This window comes from Mytilus californianus, unplaced genomic scaffold (assembly GCF_021869535.1).
Source record: "Mytilus californianus isolate M0D057914Y unplaced genomic scaffold, xbMytCali1.0.p SCAF_7, whole genome shotgun sequence".
NCBI classification, from domain to species: domain Eukaryota; kingdom Metazoa; phylum Mollusca; class Bivalvia; order Mytilida; family Mytilidae; genus Mytilus; species Mytilus californianus.
In genome coordinates this window covers 76,854,816-76,877,425 of record NW_026262723.1, presented here as the reverse complement: position 1 = coordinate 76,877,425, position 22,610 = coordinate 76,854,816, and the positions used below count along the sequence as shown (strand labels likewise).

The 22,610-nt window shown below is 31.6% G+C and overlaps 1 protein-coding gene across 2 annotated transcripts in view; it reads right to left on the bottom strand.

Moving 5' to 3' along the window:
* Positions 1-22,610, bottom strand: part of LOC127709032 (ADP-ribosylation factor-binding protein GGA2-like) — a 39,178-nt gene that overhangs the window by 10,321 nt on the left and 6,247 nt on the right. Inside the window, exons 3-14 of one of the 2 annotated variants that reach the window (XM_052214318.1) lie at positions 20,957-21,055; positions 19,805-19,963; positions 18,689-18,760; positions 15,723-15,803; positions 14,242-14,379; positions 13,710-13,794; positions 10,316-10,408; positions 9,350-9,361; positions 6,776-6,898; positions 5,757-5,851; positions 4,553-4,766; positions 4,021-4,159 (exon numbers count right to left, since the gene is read on the bottom strand). In XM_052214318.1, coding sequence (XP_052070278.1) covers positions 4,021-4,159; positions 4,553-4,766; positions 5,757-5,851; positions 6,776-6,898; positions 9,350-9,361; positions 10,316-10,408; positions 13,710-13,794; positions 14,242-14,379; positions 15,723-15,803; positions 18,689-18,760; positions 19,805-19,963; positions 20,957-21,055 — 1,310 coding nt within the window. The remainder of the gene's footprint in view (positions 1-4,020; positions 4,160-4,552; positions 4,767-5,756; positions 5,852-6,775; positions 6,899-9,349; positions 9,362-10,315; positions 10,409-13,709; positions 13,795-14,241; positions 14,380-15,722; positions 15,804-18,688; positions 18,761-19,804; positions 19,964-20,956; positions 21,056-22,610) is intronic. The other variant, XM_052214319.1, reaches the window with a different exon arrangement.

The following is a 22,610-nucleotide window of genomic DNA, read 5'->3' as shown; positions in this document are numbered from 1 at the left end:
ATTTTTGTTGAAATCCAACAAAGTTTAATTTTGGACCCCAATTTGGACCAACTTGAAAACTGGGCCCAAAATCAAAAATCTAAATACATGTTTAGATTCAGCATATCAAAGAACCCCATATATTCAAATTTTGTTAAAATCAAACTAAGTTTAATTTTGGACCCTTTGGACCTTAATGTAGACCAATTTGAAAACTGGACCCAAAATTACATGGTCAGGTTCGGCATAACAAATAAATAAATGTGGTCAAAGATTTTACAAATCTAATGCGCCATACTGTGCAATTAAAGATTACTTCTTGAAATTTTTCAATAATTGAAATTTGAAAAAAAATAATATTTGAAGAATAATTCTTTTTAATTTCTGAAATCTGAAATGAGAAAAAATTGACCCCCCGACAATTTCTTTTTACCCCCCCCCCCCCTTCTCCCCCAAAAAAATTCTTTCCCTCAAGATATGGTCATAATCTCAATTCAAATTTCCAATGGAATTTGCAACCATAATTACCCATTTAAATTTACCATAGTGCTAACTTAATCTATTATCTATTTTATAATAGAATTTAAAATATGGTGTCAAATCTTTCATATGGATTTTTTTGTAAAAAATAAAAAGATGCAACATTTGCAGATATTTTTACTGGTCTTCCTTTATAAATATGCATTTCTTTAAACATAATTTAAAAGCAGTGTAAGGGAGGTAATTCAAATGATGTATTTGATTTATCTCCCTTACACTGCTTTAAATTATGTTTTGTACTAAAGTATTTGTCCATTAACCAGGACAACCTTGTTTTTGCCCCTTTTTTGCCCCTAATTCCTAAACAGTTTGAGCCAAAACCCCCCAAAGCAAATCCTTACCAACCCTTTGTGGTATGGAAACTTGTGGTATAATTTCAGAGAGATCCATACACCATTCCACAAGTTATTGTCTGGAAACTAGAAAATGCTTATTTTTGGCCCCTTTTTGACCCTTTATTCCTTAACTGTTGGTACCATAACCCCCAAAATCAATCCCAACCTTCCTTTTGTGGTATTTAACCTTATGGTAAAATTTCATAGAGATCCGGTCACTTAAACTAAAGTTATAGTGCTAAAACCAATGTGTCTTCGGACGACGACGACACCAACGTCATACCAATATACGACCGCAAAAATTTTTAGCGGTCGTATAAAAATCAAAGGAATCTGTAGAAAGATACATAAATTCCATATCATATTCTTTGGACCAATTAGTGGAAAACAAATCAAAAAACATCAACACAACAGAACAACAGTATATAAGAATACAGAAATCAATTGAAAAAATTCGAAAGGAAATAAATAAACATTTAGACCACTTGGAGAAAAAGTTATACCAAGAAACAAATACCATTTGGAATCAAGAAAAACCAAAAGCAACAGATTTCATATCCGAAATTGAAGGGAAAAGAAAAATTTGAAGGAAATGAAGGAAAATTTAAATACAGTCACAAAATATAATACTTCAAAACTCCAATCATTTCTAGGTGTACATCAGATTGAACAAAAAGTACATCAATGTCAACAATATATTGAAGATCTGGAAAAAGATGATAGGGCCAAAAAAGTTGACATCAAAATGAGACAAAGTGATGAGATAGAAAAGATACTAAGCAAATTACAATCATTAGAATTATTTGGAGATGTATTGGTTGTTAAGGTAGAAATAGACATGACCAGAAAAACAAACATTAGAAGGGAAGCACAAGTACAGTCACAAGATCTATCCAACATACACAACATGAAAATGAATATTGAAAAAAAGAAAGAGATAAAACTGGATGAATTCATCAGTGACATGATTTGTCTGATGGATGGGAAGGTTTTAGTGGTTGAATACTGTGGCCAAGTTAATCTACTTAATTGTGATGGCAAACTCGAGAAACAATTACCAATATATGGCAAAGCCTTAAATGTCACACAGATCAATCAGAACACTATTGCCATAACTTATTTTGAAGAGGAAGCTATTAAGATTTTCAATATGAAGAATAACACAGTTACCAAAATTATCACATTAGACAAGGAATGTAGGGGTTTAGCATTCTCCAATAAATCTCTTGCTGTAGGTTTTTGTGATAATGAAATCCTTATTATAGACTTGGAAGGAAAGACACTGAAGTCAATAAGAGTTCAGAGTAAATCAGACCTGTATAACCTTGTATACTGTAATGACAAAGTAATCTATAGTGACTATGAAAATGCAGTACACTGTATTGATGGATCAGGTAAACAAATCTGGCAATATAAAAAGGATTTATCTGGACAAATGGGACTTTGTACAGATATTTTTGGTAACATAATTGTAGCAGACAAGAACTCTCATAGAATAATAGTAATATCAAAAGATGGACAGGATAGTAAAGTACTGATAAGGGAAGAGGATGGATTGATGTGGTCAACTTGTGTTTGTTTTAAACATAATGAATCTTCAGGTTTTATTTGTGATTACACCAGCACAAACCTGGCAAAATTTAATTTATCTTATGGATAACATCCAAACTCAAGAATCTTGTATGCTATTACTTGCTTATAACAAAAATGTACACGCTGAAATGTCTAGCCTTATTTACTTATCATTGAATTATGTTGAAAGTCTGTAACATGAAGGTTTTATGACAAGTATCATGTTAGGACATGTGGGCTTTGCAAGGAACCCATATACCAAATGTAGTTATCCTATCACTCATAATAAGTGAGAAATTCACATGACAAAAATACTGTAATTTTTTTTCAAGCAGCCACTGAACCATGAAAATGAGGTCAATGACAATGGACATATGAAAGATGAAAACTTCGTAACATAAGGTATCTACATACAAGGTATGAAGCATCCAGGTCTTCTACCTTCTGAAATATTAAGCTTAATACATATAGTTAACATTGTTGTCGCCACCACTGCAGGCAGATAGTAATATCTATGTCTCGCATACTGCAACTTTCGTGGCAGGCGAGACAAAAACTACTATAGTGACATTGACTTGTACATAGATTTTGTCTTGCTGATCATTTTTGCTGATAACAGTTTCTATTTATAACAATTTTCAAGATGCAGTGTATAGTAAATTTATTTCACCACTAACTCCTAAACAAATCTAATGATATGAAATTGGAGATTTTAAGATTTGAAGACAAATTCAATAAAGTTTTTAACAGATTTTATGTGTTTTTTTACAAATGTTTCCTATTTTGAAAGAATCCAATCAGTAATATTTCAGTAATTAAAACAGATAAATTGTAGGACAGTTCATAAGTTACTGCAAAAAAACAACACAATTTGACCTTTTTGTCATCATTTACAAAATATCAAAATTTAAAAAGCATTAAATAAACCGTTAATAAGTTATTGCAATGATAGTGTTAGCAGTGCCTGACCGCCCTCCCACCAGCCGTACTTCACCATTCTAATAACCAGATTTTTCCTTCACAACCCAGTTTTCTAACTCCATTAATGAGTAAATTAACAGATGAAGGGCTATACATCCTTAATGACTTTTTCTGTTTACTTTTCTCTCTACCGCTATTTATGACAGTTTTAAAGATTATAATCAAAAACACAAAAATCTCCATTTCAGGCCAAAAACTCCAAACAGTAGTCAACTGACGACTTCCACCATGAAATATTTTAAGATCTTATCTAGCTGGTAATTTTTTCAATTTTCAGTTCTAGTAAAACAAGCCAAAGTTGTGTGGAAAAAAATTTAACAAAAAACTGTCACACAGCCCATTTACTGTACCTTGACCTTAATGCAATAGCTCCAACAATGAGTCAACTGATGATTTCGAATATGTTCACTTAATTGTTGATCTTGTATAAAACAAAAACATATGCTGACCTCTCTGTCTAGTTTTCGTGTTTGTGAATAGTTCTTATCCCCAGATATAATTTACAAACCCAAGAAACATTCAGATATTTGATAACATTGGCCAGAGGAGGACTTTTTAAAGAGTTTACGACCAATTTCTAAATAAATTGACTAGTTGTTTATCTATAACGTACGGTATTGGTTTGATGTAATCTTTAGGTAAACTTTGCTGCATCAAAGACTGTCCTAAAAGATCAATATCACCCATTGATGTAGTGGTAGTGGACTGTTGAGCTGTTTTATTCTGTTGACTTGGTGCTACAGTAGGAGTACCTATAAAATAAATCATTTTGGAACTAGAAACTGTGTTCCATCGAGCACAAACGTTTGTTGATCCACACAACTTTAAAATTCCTATGTAAACTGTAACAGACACAATGTTTGAAATGCACAGTCCAATGCTTTCGATGAACTTTTCCAAATGAAGAAATGACAACGTCTACGTTTTGCAATGGGAAACCTAAATTACATTTTGATCAAAATATATTCAAAATATTTGTACAACTACACAAAAAAAAACTCAAATACTAAGATATTTAGAAACAATATAAATTGGTATGCTCTTCTGTGGTTAAATGTCTGACCACAGTGCTAAAACACATTTATTGTGAGAAAACTATAATGTATGATTGACCAATTATTTACATCACTTTTATTCAAACCTACCTGTAAAGCTCCAGCCTTGGGATGGTTGTTGAGGTTGTGAGAATGTTTGGCTATTGTATACAGATTGTGGTGGCCTTTGAACCTGTTGTGTTGATAATTGTGTAGGTTGTCCTGTGTTAAACTGGTTTAATGGTTGAGATTGGAATGTTCCTCCTTGCATGGATGGCATAGAAAAAATATTGGTTGTCTGTAATCCTGTTTGTGAGGCTGGTACCTGTCAACAATGTTAAAGGGTAATGAATATATAATGACTGTAATCCTGTTTGTTAGGCTGGTACCTGTCAACAACATTAAAGGTAATGAATATAAAATGACTATAATCCTGTTTGTGAGGCTGGTACCTGTGAACAATGGTAAAGGGTAATGAATATATAATGACTGTAATCATGTTTGTGAGGCTGGTACCTGTCAACAATGTTAAAGGGTAATGAATATATAATGACTGTAATCCTGTTTGTGAGGCTGGTACCTGTCAACAATGGTAAAGGGTAATGAATATATAATGACTGTAATCCTGTTTGTTAGGCTAGTACCTGTCAACAACATTAAAGGTAATGAATATAAAATGACTGTAATCCTGTTTGTGAGGCTGGTACCTGTGAACAATGGCAAAGGGTAATGAATATATAATGACTGTAATCATGTTTGTGAGGCTGGTACCTGTGAACAATGTTAAAGGGTAATAAATATATAATGACTGTAATCCTGTTTGTTAGGCTAGTACCTGTCAACAACATTAAAGGTAATGACTATAAAATGACTGTAATCCTGTTTGTGAGGCTGGTACCTGTGAACAATGGTAAAGGGTAATGAATATATAATGACTGTAATCATGTTTGTGAGGCTGGTACCTGTGAACAATGTTAAAGGGTAATGAATATATAATGACTGTAATCCTGTTTGTGAGGCTGGTACCTGTCAACAATGGTAAAGGGTAATGAATATATAATGACTGCAACTAGCTTTACACACAACTCAATTATTTCAATCTATAATAAATTGTAAAGTGTATTCATTTCTTTCTGAAGGGAATTTACCTTTTCTACCCTTCCTTTCTTATTCTTTCTTAATTTTCAGTAACTTTACAGACATAAGAAAATCAATAGAGAATAGGATAATGCCTCCAAAGTTATTGAAAATCAAAATTACCTTTTCATCTCAATAATTGTAAACCCAGAAAATTACAAACTGATACATAACTTACTGTGTTCTGTTGTGTTACAGCTGAAAATATATCATCTAGATCTCCTAATAATGTATTACTTTTATTAGAGTCATCTGTTTTACTGTCACCCAAACCTGCAAGAAATTATTTTAAGGTGTCAAAAAAACAACACAGAACTGTCAAAACATACAAATATTAATGGCGCATTTCTAGGAAAGGTATTTCCAATTCACCTCTCTTAGAATCTAATGCATAATGCATGTGGAGCTAAAGTGTTCATCAATTTTCATCTTGGTGCATGAACAATGAAGTTAGCCACAGATTCTAAAACAACCAATTGAGAGTGAAGGAAGGTAGTCTGAAATAGCATTTATTGGAGGAAGTCTTATACATGTACTATTTTTAATGTTAAAATATATGAGCAATAGTAAAACTGCTTCAAGAGATAGCAGACTCACTTTTAAAATATATGAGTACCATTTATTTTTAAATGGAAAAAAGGAACATTCATAAAAGCTGGTGGTAAATATCTCCATATTATACAGCTAGTTTCACTATAAATTTTTATCCAATATTCTACTTTAAAAGATAGAACAGTTAATGAACCTTCAATTTTAAACAGATAATATTCATAATTAGGAATCAGTTCACCACTGACAACTGTATGTTAAGATTTACATGCCCTTTTTGTTACATTGTCTAGTTTGATCGTAGTCTCAATGGAGTTTACTGAACATATTTTTTATTCATATAAGGTTGAAGGATATAAATTTCTATATCTACCAATACAGAAATTTAGAGGTTTCTATCAATAGCTGAAGACATATGAAAAAATGTCCGATGCCATCATTCAAAACTGTGTTCAGAACACAAAATCTTTTAGAAGTCTGACAAAAATAATTTTAATGTTAAATTCATGAATATTATTTCCCCCTCCTTTTATTTTACAAGATACTGAAAACAAATCATACTTTATATATGAAACTTGATATATATGACTGAAATCATCAAATAAATACAAATGTAACTACACCAAGCTTATATATGTACCATATTACCTAAAGCTAACAATTCTTCATCCAGTATATCTGTAGATGGTGCAGTGCTAGTGTCAGGTTTTGGTTTTGCAGGAGAGGAAGGTTCGTTCAGATCAAGAAGGGAGGAAAGGTTTCCTGCACCAGCTGTAAATATATAGAAGCTTGTACTGATACAGTAAGTTCCTTTTTAGCCAAATACGCAGGGATTTATTTTTGCTATTATCTAATTTTCTTGATGTATTTATATAAGGGAAAATACAACTTTATTTATATTCAGACTATTTGCCTACTAGCGAAAGTCTGGAAAAATAAATAGCTTGCAAGATAAGTTGGTTAACAGTAATTGTCTATCAAAAATGTCATGTGTTATATTGTTTTATCAATGATACAGAGTTCCATTGTCCCCCATATATTATCTTTCCCAGGATGATAACTAAAAAAAAATATTTTTTTTGTTCTTTAAAAACTTTTTAAAAATATCTTAAGAGAAATGAAAGGTTTGAAGGCTCTAAAAATGCAATTTTCCATACAATTAGTATTTCCGAAGGACATAATTCTTTTAAAAATTGTTGACAGCACTGATTTTTGAAATTGTTAGAGACATTGCTGATATAAACCTTTGATATAAATTTAATATGTATCTGGCAAGAATTGTACACAAGAGAACACCTAAAAAATGCAATTTTCCATAAAGTAAATATATCCAAAGAGCATAAAAAAAATTGATTGGCACTGATTTTCAAACATGTGAAATACATTGCTGATTTAAACCTATGATATCTGTTTCATAAAGATCTGGCAAGAAATGTACATGTGAAAGAGCTTACAATGCAATTTTATATATAATTATTATTTCCAAGGGGCATAACTCTTTTAAAAATAAAAGAAGAATGAGTCCATGGGACACTGATGTCCCCGCTTGTAAATATGCATAAGACATAAGACATAAAGCTCTATTTAAAGTCAGTATATCCAAAAAAAAAATTTAAAAGGGAGAAAAGTGTAAGTTACACCACTCAAATTTGAACTTCATCTGTGTTTGGTGGTAATAACCATTGTGTATCAGTTTCATAACATTTGGTTGAGGCAAAGTAAAGTCAGAGTGCGGAAACTGCAAATTTACCAATCCCAAACTCAACTTGATCTGTGTTTGGTGGTAATATGCATTATGTTTAAGTTTCAGTACATTTGGTTGAGGTAAACTTAAGTTAGAGAACAGAAACCAATTTGGGGAGGTATGGAAGGATAGACAGACAGATAGACAGACAGACATATGAATTGAAAGACAGAGTACTGTACAGACAGACAAGGGTAAACCTTAATACCCATGCCACTAGGCAGGGGTATAATAATTCATAAGCACAGATTTTCGTACTTGTCTGAGACATTGTTCATATTAACCAATGATACAAGTTTCATAAAAATTTGGCAAGAATTGTACAAGTGAGAACGCTAACAATGCAATTTTGCATATAATTAACATTTAGTTTAAAGGGGCATAACTCTTTCAAAATAATTTATCGGCACTTATTTTCAAACTTGTCCAAGAGATTGCAAATAAAAAACCTATGATATAAGTTTCATAAAAAATTTGGCAAGAATTGAACATGTGAGAGGGCTAATAAGACCAGACAGACGCCAAGAATATCTATGTCCCCTGCAATGCAAAAAGTGAACAAATTGCAGATAAAATAATATATATTGTCTATGTATTTAGAGGACAAAAAATCTTTAGGATTCTGTCATCTGCAACAACGAATCCACATCAGTCTTTTATAACAAAATATTTACATTGATTTTTAAGATAAGTCCCTTGAAAAATATAGAAACTCAACATAAGTCAAAATAAACATTCATCAAATAATTTACATTTTCAGAACTTTAGTTTTTATCAGTGTTAAAATATTAAGGATATAAATATATATACATTTATAACTAAGTATTATGTCTATGTTAAAATTCCATCACCACAAAAAATGAAAAAAGAGATACAAAATATACATATTACTCCATTTCTCTTTGTTTAGCACACCTATAAACCATGAATTCTGATAATACTATCTGTTCAGTTAATTTCAAATGGTATGTAGAAATATTCAGTTTAAATTATAACTAGGTGCTCTAATGAGTCTACATCGTAGATCTCTACATTATGTGTGCTCAGAATATGCTTTCAAGATATTTGATACATAATTATAAAACTATTCATGCACAGGACTGATTAAGTTTCAGTGAACCGGTTTATCACATATATTTCAATTCCTAAAAGATCCATCATTGAACTAATTACAACATGTGGTCACTTTAATATTGCACAATCCATCCATAGATAGGAACAATGAAAACAAAATTTTTTCAGAATAAATAAATGTTGCTCTTTTCAAAATGCTAAACTTTAATAGCACTCAAATGATATACATAAGGTTGAATATCTACATTAAGCAGGATTTCTCTAAACTATCATGAAAAGATATAAAAGCTATGAAAAGGAATAATGAATACAAATGTGTTTACAATAAATATAATGAGTACAAATGTGTTTACAATAAATATCAAGTGTAATTAGATAACAAAAATAACTTTACAACAACTCACCTCTTAAGAAAGCTATAATTATAAGAAAACAGTTTCAATTCTAGCAATTGTTATTTTTTTTTCATGATTAAACCTTTAACTGGAGACTCTAAAAACCAAGATAAAAACAAGATTTGCATTTTGACAATTGCATCATAAAAGCATGAAAAGTGGTTTTAAATGAAAAATTGTCAGATTTTAGCAAAAAAATGTTTGAATGGGTTATTTTCAAGCACATTTTAGCATAAAAAAATATATTTAGGAAAAAATTTGGGCTGCATAGTTTCCTTGGCATGTATGAAGCAAACAGTCCAGATTTTGTACTATTTAGTCACTTTTCTTTATTTACACCCTTTTTATCTTTAAAAATTTTGTGATAAGGAAATCATCAATTTTGTTTTATGTATGTATACTATATAAAAGTTTAATTTTCAGCCTCATTAGCCAGCTATTGCTTGGAAACTGTTGTCAAGATGAAAAAGGGCTAGAAAAAATATAAAAGCTCCATCAAAATTGGAGGAAAACTAAGACTTTTATGAACCATGTGAAAGTATGACTTTTGAATGAGAATGCATTGAAACAAATGGGAATTTTCAACACAATGTGATTTGACAATAAGTTTACATATACAACTAGACATCACTGAGATGGGAGCCATCATTATTAAACAGTACACTGGATGCACTTTACCCTTAATTTTAGAAATTTTTGACCTTGAACTTTGACCTAGGAAGTTGTACAAACATTATGACACAGCCTCAGGTGTTGGTTAATATACATGTCAAGTATAAACTTTGAAATCATAACGGTTCTCAAGATAAAGAGTGGACACAATTTGTTACAGACTGACGAACAGACTGATCACTATAGCCCGATTACTATAGGGCGACCCACCACTAGGCGGGGCCCTAACAAACAGGTAAAGGTTATACAAAGCATTAAATATATCATCTTCTGACCCTCAAATTCACGAATTTAATCCCTTACCTAGATTAGACTCATCACTGGTACTTCCTTCCACAATTTTCTTATAACTTGCCAAAACTCTCATCGCATCATCATTAGTAGTAAGAATATCAGCTGCAAAAATAATAAGAAAAGATGGAATTGTTTTGTCCTATATGAATAAAAATTTCATTTATACACTTTATAAAAATCCCATTCAAATCAATAATTTAAGAACAAAAGTGAGTAGGACACCTTAACAAATGCATCAACTTCTTTCTTCCTCCTCAGAAGAGTTACATCTATTATCCAGAAACCCCTTCTGCACAAAATCATCTTGAACTTAGATGGGTTGACAGAGCTTTTTCTCATTAGTCATTACATGTGTCCATATACCTGGCTTTGGTTTCAATCTAAAGTAAGATTCTTGTTCAATCATCCAGAAACCCCTTATCTGCACTAATTTATGTCTTGTTTTTAGTTACTGTGATTTCTATCTTAGATGAATTGACCTCAAAACGACTTTGGTTATTTATCTGATTAATGTGGACATATAACCAATTTTGGTTTCCATCCAAAAATAAGATTAGTGATTTACCATATCATTATGGAAAGCCCCAGTACACACTAATTTCATTTTTTTTAAATAACCTTGACAGTAACCTTAAATATATATATATAACTTGTACAAGTTGCGATTTTGTACAAGTTATAACATGTACAGAAATATTGTACATGTTATAACTTGAACAATGCAAAAATACAAGTTATAACATGTACAAAAGTACCTCGTACATGTTATAACATGTACCAAAATATTGCTTTAAAATGGTTTTAACCTGTACAAAATTTGAAAATAAATTTAATTATAGCAGAATATACATTTGAAATTTATTGAATAATAAGAAACAATAATCAAAAGCTCAAAACGTTTTTTCTTTAGAGAACACTGATCACAAAGTTTCAGAAATGTTTTTATTGCTTCACGGCTTATGTTGGCATAATGCGTTTTCAGGTCATTGTATGTTTTATGCAGTCCACCATGGCCTACGGCAGTGTGGTGCTGTTTAATAATAGCATACATTTCCTCAATGGCAACAAATAAGATAACTAGTTCATCTGAAATTTTTATGAACAATGCACTCATACCACATCTTCTTATATCTACTTCAAATTTTGAATTATGCCCCTTTCCCCTCTTTTTTTAACATGCAAAAATGAAAGCAAGCTTTCCTATGCAGCCTCTATAAAAGAAAGAGAGAGAAAATGGTTTTCATTGGACCACACTTAATTATCAATAACTTTGGAATTATTGAGTCTACTCTTCAACATTTCGGCCTTGAGCATAATTGAAAAAAATAAAAAGATCATTGCATGAGTCGAATGTCATTTTGATGTTTTAAATTTCTATCCTCTCCTTTGAAGGGTATTGTTTGCAGAGGAATTTTTCCTCGATATATCAAGAATTTCATTGTAAAATCTATCCTGGCTATCCACTTGCATCTTAAAAGTCTCAACTAGTATGAAAGTATTTTCCTTTTGCCTTCTGAGTGGAAACTCCCAATCATAATTCATCGGGTGAGAATTCTGAATAATTTTAGTTGTCTTCATGTGTGTTTTAAAAGGTATTAAGGATGTACTTAGGTTAGGTTTAGGAATTTTTGTCAGATGTTCGGACTCCTTGGTTTTTTTCCTTCGATACAGGGTAAAATATTTTTCCCCATAACACCCATTTTCTTTTCATATAAGAAATCAACAGCCAGTAAAAGGTCATTTCCCAAAATTTAAGCAGATTCTAGATTTCTTTTCTTTCGATTTGAGACCTAAATAATACCAATGCAAATATAAGGTAAAAGTCTGAGTCAGCTTTTTCTCACCATTTTTTTTAAAATTAAATATCTCGAAAAGGAGCTCCATAACCTATCAATATTTTTAGCTTATTTTGTTCCTTAACTAATGCTCTTCTCACTTATATTATCAATTTTAAATTGTAGATTTTTTTAATTTCAATCTAAGTACATCCTTAAGTAATTGTAAAAACTATTCATCTGGCCATTAACTGTATTAAAAAGGACAAAACACACTAACATAAATCCACAATAAAACAAGCATTCTGTGAGTATTGCATGGCAATATATAGTCCCCTACCGGTTACAAATTCATTGTAATGGTACGAAAATTCTAACTTGATCTATAACTTGTCATGGTGGAAACTACATAAAAATATCAAGTCAAAATCTTCAAGCATGATGAAAAAAACTATTGAAAACTGATTAGTTAAGTGAATTTTCTATGTCCAAAGACCATAACTCTGCACAAAATTATCAGACTGGAACAAAATTCCAACTTGATCTGTAACTTGTCATGATAAAACTATATACTAATTATCAAATCAATATCTACAAGAATGACAAACAAACCTACCACTAAATTCTTCAAACAATTTACCTAAGAAAAGGAAAAAAATCTAAAATGTCATTTTCTTTTAAAAGTCTTTTAAAAAATGAGTTATTTCCCTTTGAACTGAAATCTACTAATTAATAAGTATTTCATCAAAAATTTAATTCTAGGGAAAGGGCTTAAACTGAACAAAAAGAAAAGCTAAAATCGTGAAATTTGAACTTGACCTGTAACTTGTCATGATAAATCAATAAACCAAATATCAAATCAATATCTTCAAGCACGAAGAAAAAAAGTCTGAAAAACTGATTTGCCGGACTGACAGATGGACAGACAGACAGACAGACAGACAGATAGACAGACGGACGGAGTGCAAACCTAAAGTCCCCTTCGACTTTGTCGGTAGGGGACCAAAACATGAGGAAAATATTATTAAGGTTAATGACATGTGTTGTAATAATAGAAACATATCTTTATTTTCAAATTTTGTACAAGTTAAAACCATTTTTAAGCAATATTTTGTACATGGTATAACATGTACGAGGTACTTTTGTACATGTTATAACTTGTATTTTTGCATTGTACAAGTTATAACATGTACAATATTTCTGTACATGTTATAACATGTACAAAATGGCAACTTGTACGCGACACATATATATATATATATACATATATATATCCAAGCCTGATTCGAACCCCAAGTAAAGTTCTTTATTAATCATCCAGAAATCCAAAACTGACTTACAGACAAGTAAAAAACTGCATACCCCAAATACATAGCATATGATATAAAAAAATGTATGAAAAGTAATTGCAATGTACAATGCTGTCCAAAGTATTTTTTCTTTTGTTATCTTTGATGTACATGTATGAATTTATATGGAATTTGGATAACTTATACTGTTTTCAAAGGTTCCGCAAACTACAAGAATGGTGAAAATAAGTTCTGTTTAATCTCAAATATTTGCTGAATCATTTTGCTACAAACTGTAAAATTTTAAAATATTTAATCAGTATCTATATATGTATATACCAATTCCTGTATTGTCTTTTTCATCAACATCACTTGCCAGTCTAAATAAATTTGGACGTAATTTTTCCAAAGTTTCATACAGCTCCTGAAACAAAACAAGAGAATATGACCAATAGAAAACTTTCATAATCTCATAACTGTTGAATTCAATGGGTAGAACATCAAAGAAACTAATACCCTTTGGCATGACCAGATTAAGCTTGGTGTCATGTATCAAAAAGCTTTGATTTGTAGTTGCTGAGAAGAATGAGCCAGAAATGTGTTACAGAGGACTGGACAGTGTAATAAAAAACCTGAAATAGGATTTGTTCTTTTGCAGTTTAAAAGCCATCTGAAACTTTACTTATCTTGGCAAACAATTATCTCTAGTGTTCATTTATTTACAGCAATGTCTGGCTATACAAAAGAGGGTTAAATATTGATATACATGTAGCACTGGGTAGTTGTTAAGGTTGTTAAACACCCCCTAGTAGCACATGTAGCAGAAAGATTTTGAAGAATTTTTGAAGAAACTATACAGAAGAAAACTCACTTTCATCATATCCCTGTCTGACTGTGAACTGTTTTCTTTAGTGTAATGAGCCAACATCTCATTTAGAAGTTTTACATTATTGTCTATCTCCTGCAGCTGATTTATACGTCTAGATATTTTATCCATGCGTTCTGTGTCCTACAAAATACATTCTCAGTCAAGTAAACTCATCTCTTTAAAAATGGTAGATATGACAAGTCAAACCCCTCCCCCAAAAAAGGGATTAAAATAAAATAAGCATTTAAAGATTTACTCTCTACTTCAGGTGACAATAACTGGGGGACATGCTCTGTTCACAAACATCCTCCAAACAGTACTTAAAAATCTAAGACAAAGGAGGAGATAATATTAAAACTTACACAGTTTGCTAGTGATCTAATACAATATATATGGGGTCAGTAAATTCCATATGGGGAGAGAGCGAAGCTGGGACCCCATATGAAATTTACTGACCCCATGTATATCGTATTAGGTCACTAGCACACTGTGTAAAGAATTTATCTTACCGACTATCTTAAAATGTGGAATTTAGACTAGTGGTCTATCAAAGTGAACAAGTCTTCAATATAAAGAACCTTCTTCCATTGGTCTAAATAAATACAAATGCCGACAATAACAATTTCTTAGCTTTTAATGTGTTTTCTACATTTATTTCAATTGTTCATCATCAATTTCATTGATTGTTGTCTGGTTGAAACATTTCAGATTTTTCCTCACCGTAGCGTTGTTTTTTTTAAAGGGACATAACACCACTACTAACAGTGTATTAAAATAAACTATGCCTACTTAGTTAACCCCCATATGAAATATACACGGACTCCATGCGGTCGCTTTTAACCAATGATATTCCTAGAAATGTACAGGAGGTAAGATAAAAAAAGATATCTGATAGCTTCACTACTCCAGTGGATAGGATAATAATATCAGAGCCTATTTAAAATCTAAAGACATAGAAATTGAAAGTAAGTTATGGTTTAAATATATTTTGTCAGAGCAACAATTTACAAGTACAGTCAAACCTGTATTAAGAAGTCACTCTTGAGAAGTATTAAAAGTGCACGCTCAAGAGAGGTGACCTTTGAAACAAGGTTCCAAAAAAATTTAATTACAACATTGCCCATGACAGGGTCAAATTGTTTCAGTGTTTTCAATCCGTTTAAATATTACAATGACGATTTCCTTCGAAAATAAGGTGACTGCTGACCGCTTAAGACAGGTGACCCTTGAAATGAGTTTAATTATATATAGAAAACATTTTGGAGGGTTTGAAAGTGACTATTAGAGACAGGTGACAACTGAAACGAGCCGACTGTTAAGGCGGGTTTGACTGTATAAACATTTTTGTAGTCCACAGAACTCTTCAGTGACAACTAAACAACATTTGTACTGACCATTATGTATATCTCTGTACTATTGTTAGTGGTTTATCCCATACTTTCACTTTCAGGAACATAATTGTCATGGGAATAATTCTTACTTACCTGTTTTACCATATTTTTAATCAGTCTATTAGCAGCCTGTAAATCTTGAGGATTTTTACTTCGCAACAGCTTTTGTAATAACTGTAAAAAATAGTTCTTAATAAAAACTCATTAATACCACATTTTTCTTATTTTTATATCAATTAACCATGCTGATAAATATATTGTATCACATGTTTACAGGGTGACCCTTCAAATTTGGTTAAAATATCTTGGTAAGGGGAAGACTATTATAGATTTTGTTTATGATAGGAATTAAGGCTATTGTAGGATTTTTGCCAGATATTTCAGCAAAATGATTATATTCTGTATGCTTGATGGTGCAATATATTTCTAAAATTATGGGGAGGAAAGGTCCATGAGTCAGTAACTCAACAACAAAATCAACAAAAACTACAGGCTCTAAAGAGCCTGTGTCACTCACCTGCATCTTCAACAATTACCACTTTTTAGTAGAAAATCATCATTAAAGGAGAATAACTCTATTAAGAGTTAACTGACAATTTCAATCATGTTTGGCATGTTTGTAGATCTTATCCTGCTGATATTTTTTCCTGTTTCAAGTTTCTATTTATCTCTTACAGTTTTCAAGATAATAGGCAAAAAACGTTAAAAATTATCATTAAAGGGCAATAACTCCAATAATGAGTCAACTGAAGATTTCTGCCATAATGGCTTATTTGTAGATCTTGTCTTGCTGATAATTTTTGCTATTTAAAGTTGCATCTATCTAATATAGTTTTTAAGCTATTAGGCAAAAATGCAAAAAAAATGTAAAAATCGTCATTATAAGGCAATCACTCTAATAAGGAGTTGACTGAAGATTTCAGCACATGGCAGTGTTCCAGCTAGGTCGTTTTCACAGGGCGGTCCGCCCGCCCTTTCCCGAGTGCCGCCCTGTGCCCTTTTTCTGACGCCCTGCCCTTTTTCGTAAGTCAATGCCTTTATTGCCGTAATATTTTGATGAAAATACAATTATTCTACTTGTCTTCATATTTATGACAAGTTTATGACCCTCAGCTAATTAACATTTACAGCAGGTGTAATAAGTTGTGATTACAGATAATCCACTTATCGACATCGGATAGGTCATTAATCCGTTAATTAAACTTCATAATTGACCATTGTAATAATTTTTCTCATTAAATTTGGTCAGTCAGTATTTCAATTTCAATATTTCTCAAAAGATGACAATTTGTGTTTGATGTATCCGTAGATCGTCTGTTGTTATGTCAAAGACTTTTGACTTTTTTTTAAAATTGATCTTTTAAACTAGTTTTAATCCAGAAGAAAGTAAAAACAATGCTTGACTGTACCTTTCATTAAATATCTATATACAAATTAAATTAATTAAAGCTGTAATCCATGATCACAAATTGACTGATTTGTTTACATTTGTTGAAAGCCATGTGCTTTTTTTGGCAGGAAAATTCGGAAAACCCCTTTAACAAGAAACAGTTACATTTCATTGTTATTTATAGACAGTAAGATTTTCATTTTGATTAACTGCTAAGTCTATTTCATTAAAAATGAATACTTCCTTGGGGTGAAAATGATAATACTTTAATACTCTACATATAGGGGTGTGTAAAATGGAAAGGTGGGGGGGGGGGGGGGGGGGGGGGGGGGGGGGGGGTTATATATTTTTTATATATAATATTACAAATATAACAGTCTGAAAAGACATGGTTAAATGGATTCTAATTCTGAAAAACTCAATGTGGTTTATTATAATTCATTTATTATTTCTATCATAATCAGAAACACTAAGCTACATGTATTAGGCATTTCAAACATATAATTGCCTTTATAAGAACATTCAAGATTCATTCTATTAATAAGTATGTACATGTAGTAAAAATACCCTGGTAGGGCCTTAAAATTTCTACTGGGCCCTTGGAAAAAAGTTTTGGGATCCAGGTTGGCCCCTGGAGAAAAAGGTATTGTTCCTGTCTGTATTGCAGATCTAGTGTAGTATTTTAACTGACATGCACAATTCATTTCACTAATAAAATAAAAATAATTCTACAAAACGCCGCTGCGCTCTGCTTTGCAACTTAACCTTAGACCTACCATGCATCAAAAATTGTTCTAGGGAAGACTGATCTAGTAATATACGTCCTTGCATGGTCCTTTTAATACTGTTACCCAAAATAAGGCTGATTTTCATCTAGCGTAAAATTGACTAAACCCCCTATGTTTGACATGCCCTTTTTGAAATATCAATCTTCGTGCTAAAGTGCCCTTTTCATGATTGGCTCCCTGCCCATTTGAAATCCTAGCTGGAACACTACATGTTGACTTATTTGTAGCTCTTGTCTTGTTGATCGTTTTTGCTATTCAAAGTTTCTATCTAACTATTATAATTTTCAAAATAATAGGCAAAAATTAAAAAAAATGGTAAAATTCATTATCTAAGGGCAATAACTCCTACAAGAAGTCGTCCGACAGTTTTGACTCAAATGAACAATAGTTAGAGCTAAACATTCTGAACATTTTTGCCCCCGCGTCAGATTTTCTCTTTTCATAGCCGTTTTCAAAATAATATGCAAAACTTGTATTTTATCCCTATGTTCTATTTTTAGCCATGTCGGCCATCTTGGTTGGCAGGCGGGGTCATCGGACACATTTTTTGATGATTGTGGCTAAGTTTGGTCAAATTTGGCCCAGTAGTATCAGAGGAGAAGAGTTTTGCAAAAGTTAACGATAACAGAAGACGATATTGACGGACGACAGACGCCAAGAGATGGAAAAGCTCACTTGGCCTTGTGGCCATTTTAGCTGAAAAGCAGTCAAGATTTTAATTATAACAGCAATATTCTAACTTTCTAATTTTCCTGATAGTTACAATTTGATCCAATATTATTGTTTTAAATGCATTCAAATATTTCCTTATTTTAATTGTAAAGGTGTCCTCTAATAGTAAAATGACTTGAAGAATTCTTAAGTTCTTAGCAGGTACATACATTTGCTTTATCATCATCCTCAAATATAGCATTTTTTTCTCTTGGTGCTGGTGGAGGGAATGTATCAAGTGTCTGAAATATAAGAAAACACAATAGAATTAAGTTTTTTTTATCAATATTCAAAAGAACTAAAAATTTACTATGTACATTGATTGATAAATTTACTTCATAAGAATATTGTGAATTAATATATTTATATTGTTTTGTAACATTAAAGTTGTTTATAATCCATTTTAATGGATAATCTGCACACTTTTTTGCCACAGGCATTCAGAAAAAAAAATTTTTCATCACTTGCTGAAATTCTGTTATTAAAGAATTCAGTCGTATATTGTTTGCGGTATTTCCATAAAAAAAAATTTGCTTACCTTTGTAAAATAAAAGTTTACAAATTTAGTAAATGATTCTAGAACACTTCACGAGTGTTAAAATAAGCCAAAATGCCCAAGATACAAATGCAAAAGTTGTTTTTGTAATTAAACTAAAATTGAATATGTGCAAATCACAAAAAATTTGCAATTGAACAGAAAAACTGCATATGAATACAACTATAAAGGTAAAATAATGCTGTCATTATGTCAATGAGCTCTAACAAATTACAATCCTTCTGTCAAGATGCTGACCAAACATGAAGTCGGTCTGTTCTGTAGTACCTGAGAAAATTGTAACAAAAATATTTGTTGGACAAACAGTAAGACCAACAATCAAGGTGATGGCAATATAAGTCCCAACTCCTAGAATGGGGTATGCCAATATATTATATAACTAGACTTAAGGATGTTTGCTACTCTGTTTCAAAATAACAAGCTTTTTAAAAGACTGTTCTAAAATGATAGTATATAAATAATGGAACTAAAAAATGCTTACATAACACAGCCTGTCATACAAACTTATTTTGAAGTGGACATCATCAGATATATCAGCATCAAGGTATTTTAATGGCAAATAAACAAAGAGCAACAACTCTGTTTTGCTCTTTAACATTTTTCACCAATAAAAAATATATTACAATATTCCCTATAAAATAATTCTTGGATAAGTCATCATCTTACATGAAAGACTGTTTTTTTTTCAAAACACCTGAACTTTGATTCTTTTTCTCTTACAAAAATGTACCTTGTCTATATAAGTTGGGTCTTCTTTAACAACACCTTGCTGTTTCAACATTTTATAAGCATCTAATATTTTTCCTTCCTGAGGTAGTCCTCTACTCCAACTGTATATCAGTTCTATGCATCTTCTTTTAACTTTTTCTGTTGTTGCTTTACCAAGATACTTCAAAAGAACATTCATAACTTGCAAGTTTTATTACTTATACATTTGTACAATTATGAGAATTAAAAATAAATAAATGGGGAATGTGTCCATGGGACACAGATGATGCCCCCGCTTGTATATAACGTTAAAAAGGGACATAACTCAAGAACTGTAAAAGTGAAGCCACCAAATTTGTACTTGATCTGAGTTTTGTGGTAATAAGCATTGTGTATACGTTTCATAACATTTAGTTGAGGCAAACTGAAGTTAGAGAATGGAAACAAAAAATTCAGCAATTTTTCCATTTGTAAAGGGGCATAACTCTAGAACGGTAAAAGTGAAGTCACCAAAATTCGAACTTGATCTGTGTTTTGTGGTAATTAGCATTGTGAATAAGTTTTATAACATTTGGTTGAGTCAAACTGAAGTTAGAGAACGGAAACGAAAAATTCAGCAATTTTTATGTTTATAAAGGGGCATTACTCATGAACGGTAAAAACGATGCCACCCAATTTCGAACTCGATCTGTGTTATGTAGTAATAAGCATTGTGTATAAGTTTTATAACATTTGGTTGAGGCAAACTAAAGTTAGAAAACGGAAACCAATTTTGGTGACGTACACGACAGACGGGACAGACAAGGGTAACACTTAATGCCCCCATCGCCTAGCGGCGGGGGCATAAAAACTTATGATTTTATTGGTAGTTTCCACTGATCCAGTGGAAATTACTTCTATGAGCAAAGAAGGAGTGCAATGAATTGTTTTCTTAATTAATAAGCAAATTTCAAAACTTATTAATATGAAGAGTAATCATAACTAAATGATTGGTTGATTACTTACCAGCAACATTAAAGCAGACATATATTCAAACTCACATTCAGTGCTTTTTTCTATCCTTGTGTTGCATTGTTACTCCTTAACATATGTTTTTTATAGTAAGAGTATGCTCCACAATCCAAATAAGTTACTTCCAAATGAATTCTTTCAGTAACTTTCGTATCAAACTTACCTTTGGTGAAACCACTTTTATGATTTCATTTAAAAATCTGAATTTTCCAATTTCCTGATGAAATTTCTTCCCACAGTTTTTGACACAGCCCTCTAAAGTCTAAAAAACATAAATAAGTTTATTAATAACCATAATACAAAATTCAGCGATTAAACAAAATTATGATCAAATTGAAGCTTATCATAAGCTTCAATCTATTACTATAATGAACAAATTAAAAGGTAAAAATAAATAATACAAAACAATAAGGAATATTCCCCAAAGTACTTTTAGCTTGCTGTCTAGTTTCAACATTTTTAAACCAAGTCTTTTAAAAAGTTTAATACTGTTGATTCATTATTATTCGTTATATACCAATAATCATGGATTTCATGAGGATAAGCAAACCACAAATTTGAATGATCAAAAACAAAGTACACATTTTCTAAAGGCTAATATGCAAACTTTGGTAAATCCATGAAATCAAATATGCACAAAAATATAATTTTTCTGCAATCCTCAAAAATTGGTATCCGTGATAAAAAATGAATCTGCAAAACTACATTTATCTTCCTTTTGATTTCCATCTTTTACCAAAACAAGAGTGCACATGCTGAAATGTCTCGCCTTCTTTACTAATCATTGATATTATGTTGATAGTCCTAAATATAAAGCTTTATTACAACTGTCACATAAACTTAACATTAACCCAGAAAACTAAAAATTGACCAATGAACCATGAAAATGAGGTCAAGGTCAGATGAACCATGCTAGGCAGGCATGTACAGCTAACAATTCTTCAATACAACAATTATAGTTGACCTATTGCTTATAGTTTAAGAAAAATAGACCAAAACACAAAAACTTAACACTGAGCAATGAACCTTGAAAATGAGGTCAAGGTCAAGGTCAAATAAAACCTGCATGACTGACATATAGATCATAAAATATTTCCATACACCAAATATAGTTGAACTATTGCATATAGTATTAGAAAAAAAGACCAAAACTCAAAAACTTAACTTTGACCACTGAACCATGAAAATGAGGTCAAGGTCAGATTACACCTGCCAGCTAGACATGTACACCTTACAATCATTCCATACACCAAATATAGTAGACCTATTGCATACAGTATAAGAAAAACAGACCAAAACACAAAAACTTAACTATAACCACTGAACCATGAAAATGAGGTCAAGGTCAGATGACACCTGCCAGTTGGACATGTACACCTTACAGTCCTTCCATACCCCTAATATACTAGACCTATTGCTTATAGTATCTGAGATATGGACTTGACCACCAAAACTTAACCTTGTTCACTGATCCATGAAATGAGGTCGAGGTCAAGTGAAAACTGTCTGACGGGTATGAGGACCTTGCAAGGTATGCACATACCAAATATAGTTATCCTATTACTTATAATAAGAGAGAATTTAACATTACAAAAAATCTTAACTTTTTTTCAAGTAGTCACGTGCACTGAACCATGAAAATGAGGTCAAGGACATTAGACATGTGACTGACGGATACTTCGTAACATGAGGCATCTTTATACAAAGTATGAAGCATCCAGATCTTCCACCTTCTAAAATATAAAGCTTTTAAGAAGTAAGCTAACGCCGCTGCCGCTGGATCACTATCCCTATGTCGAGCTTTCTGAGACAAAAGT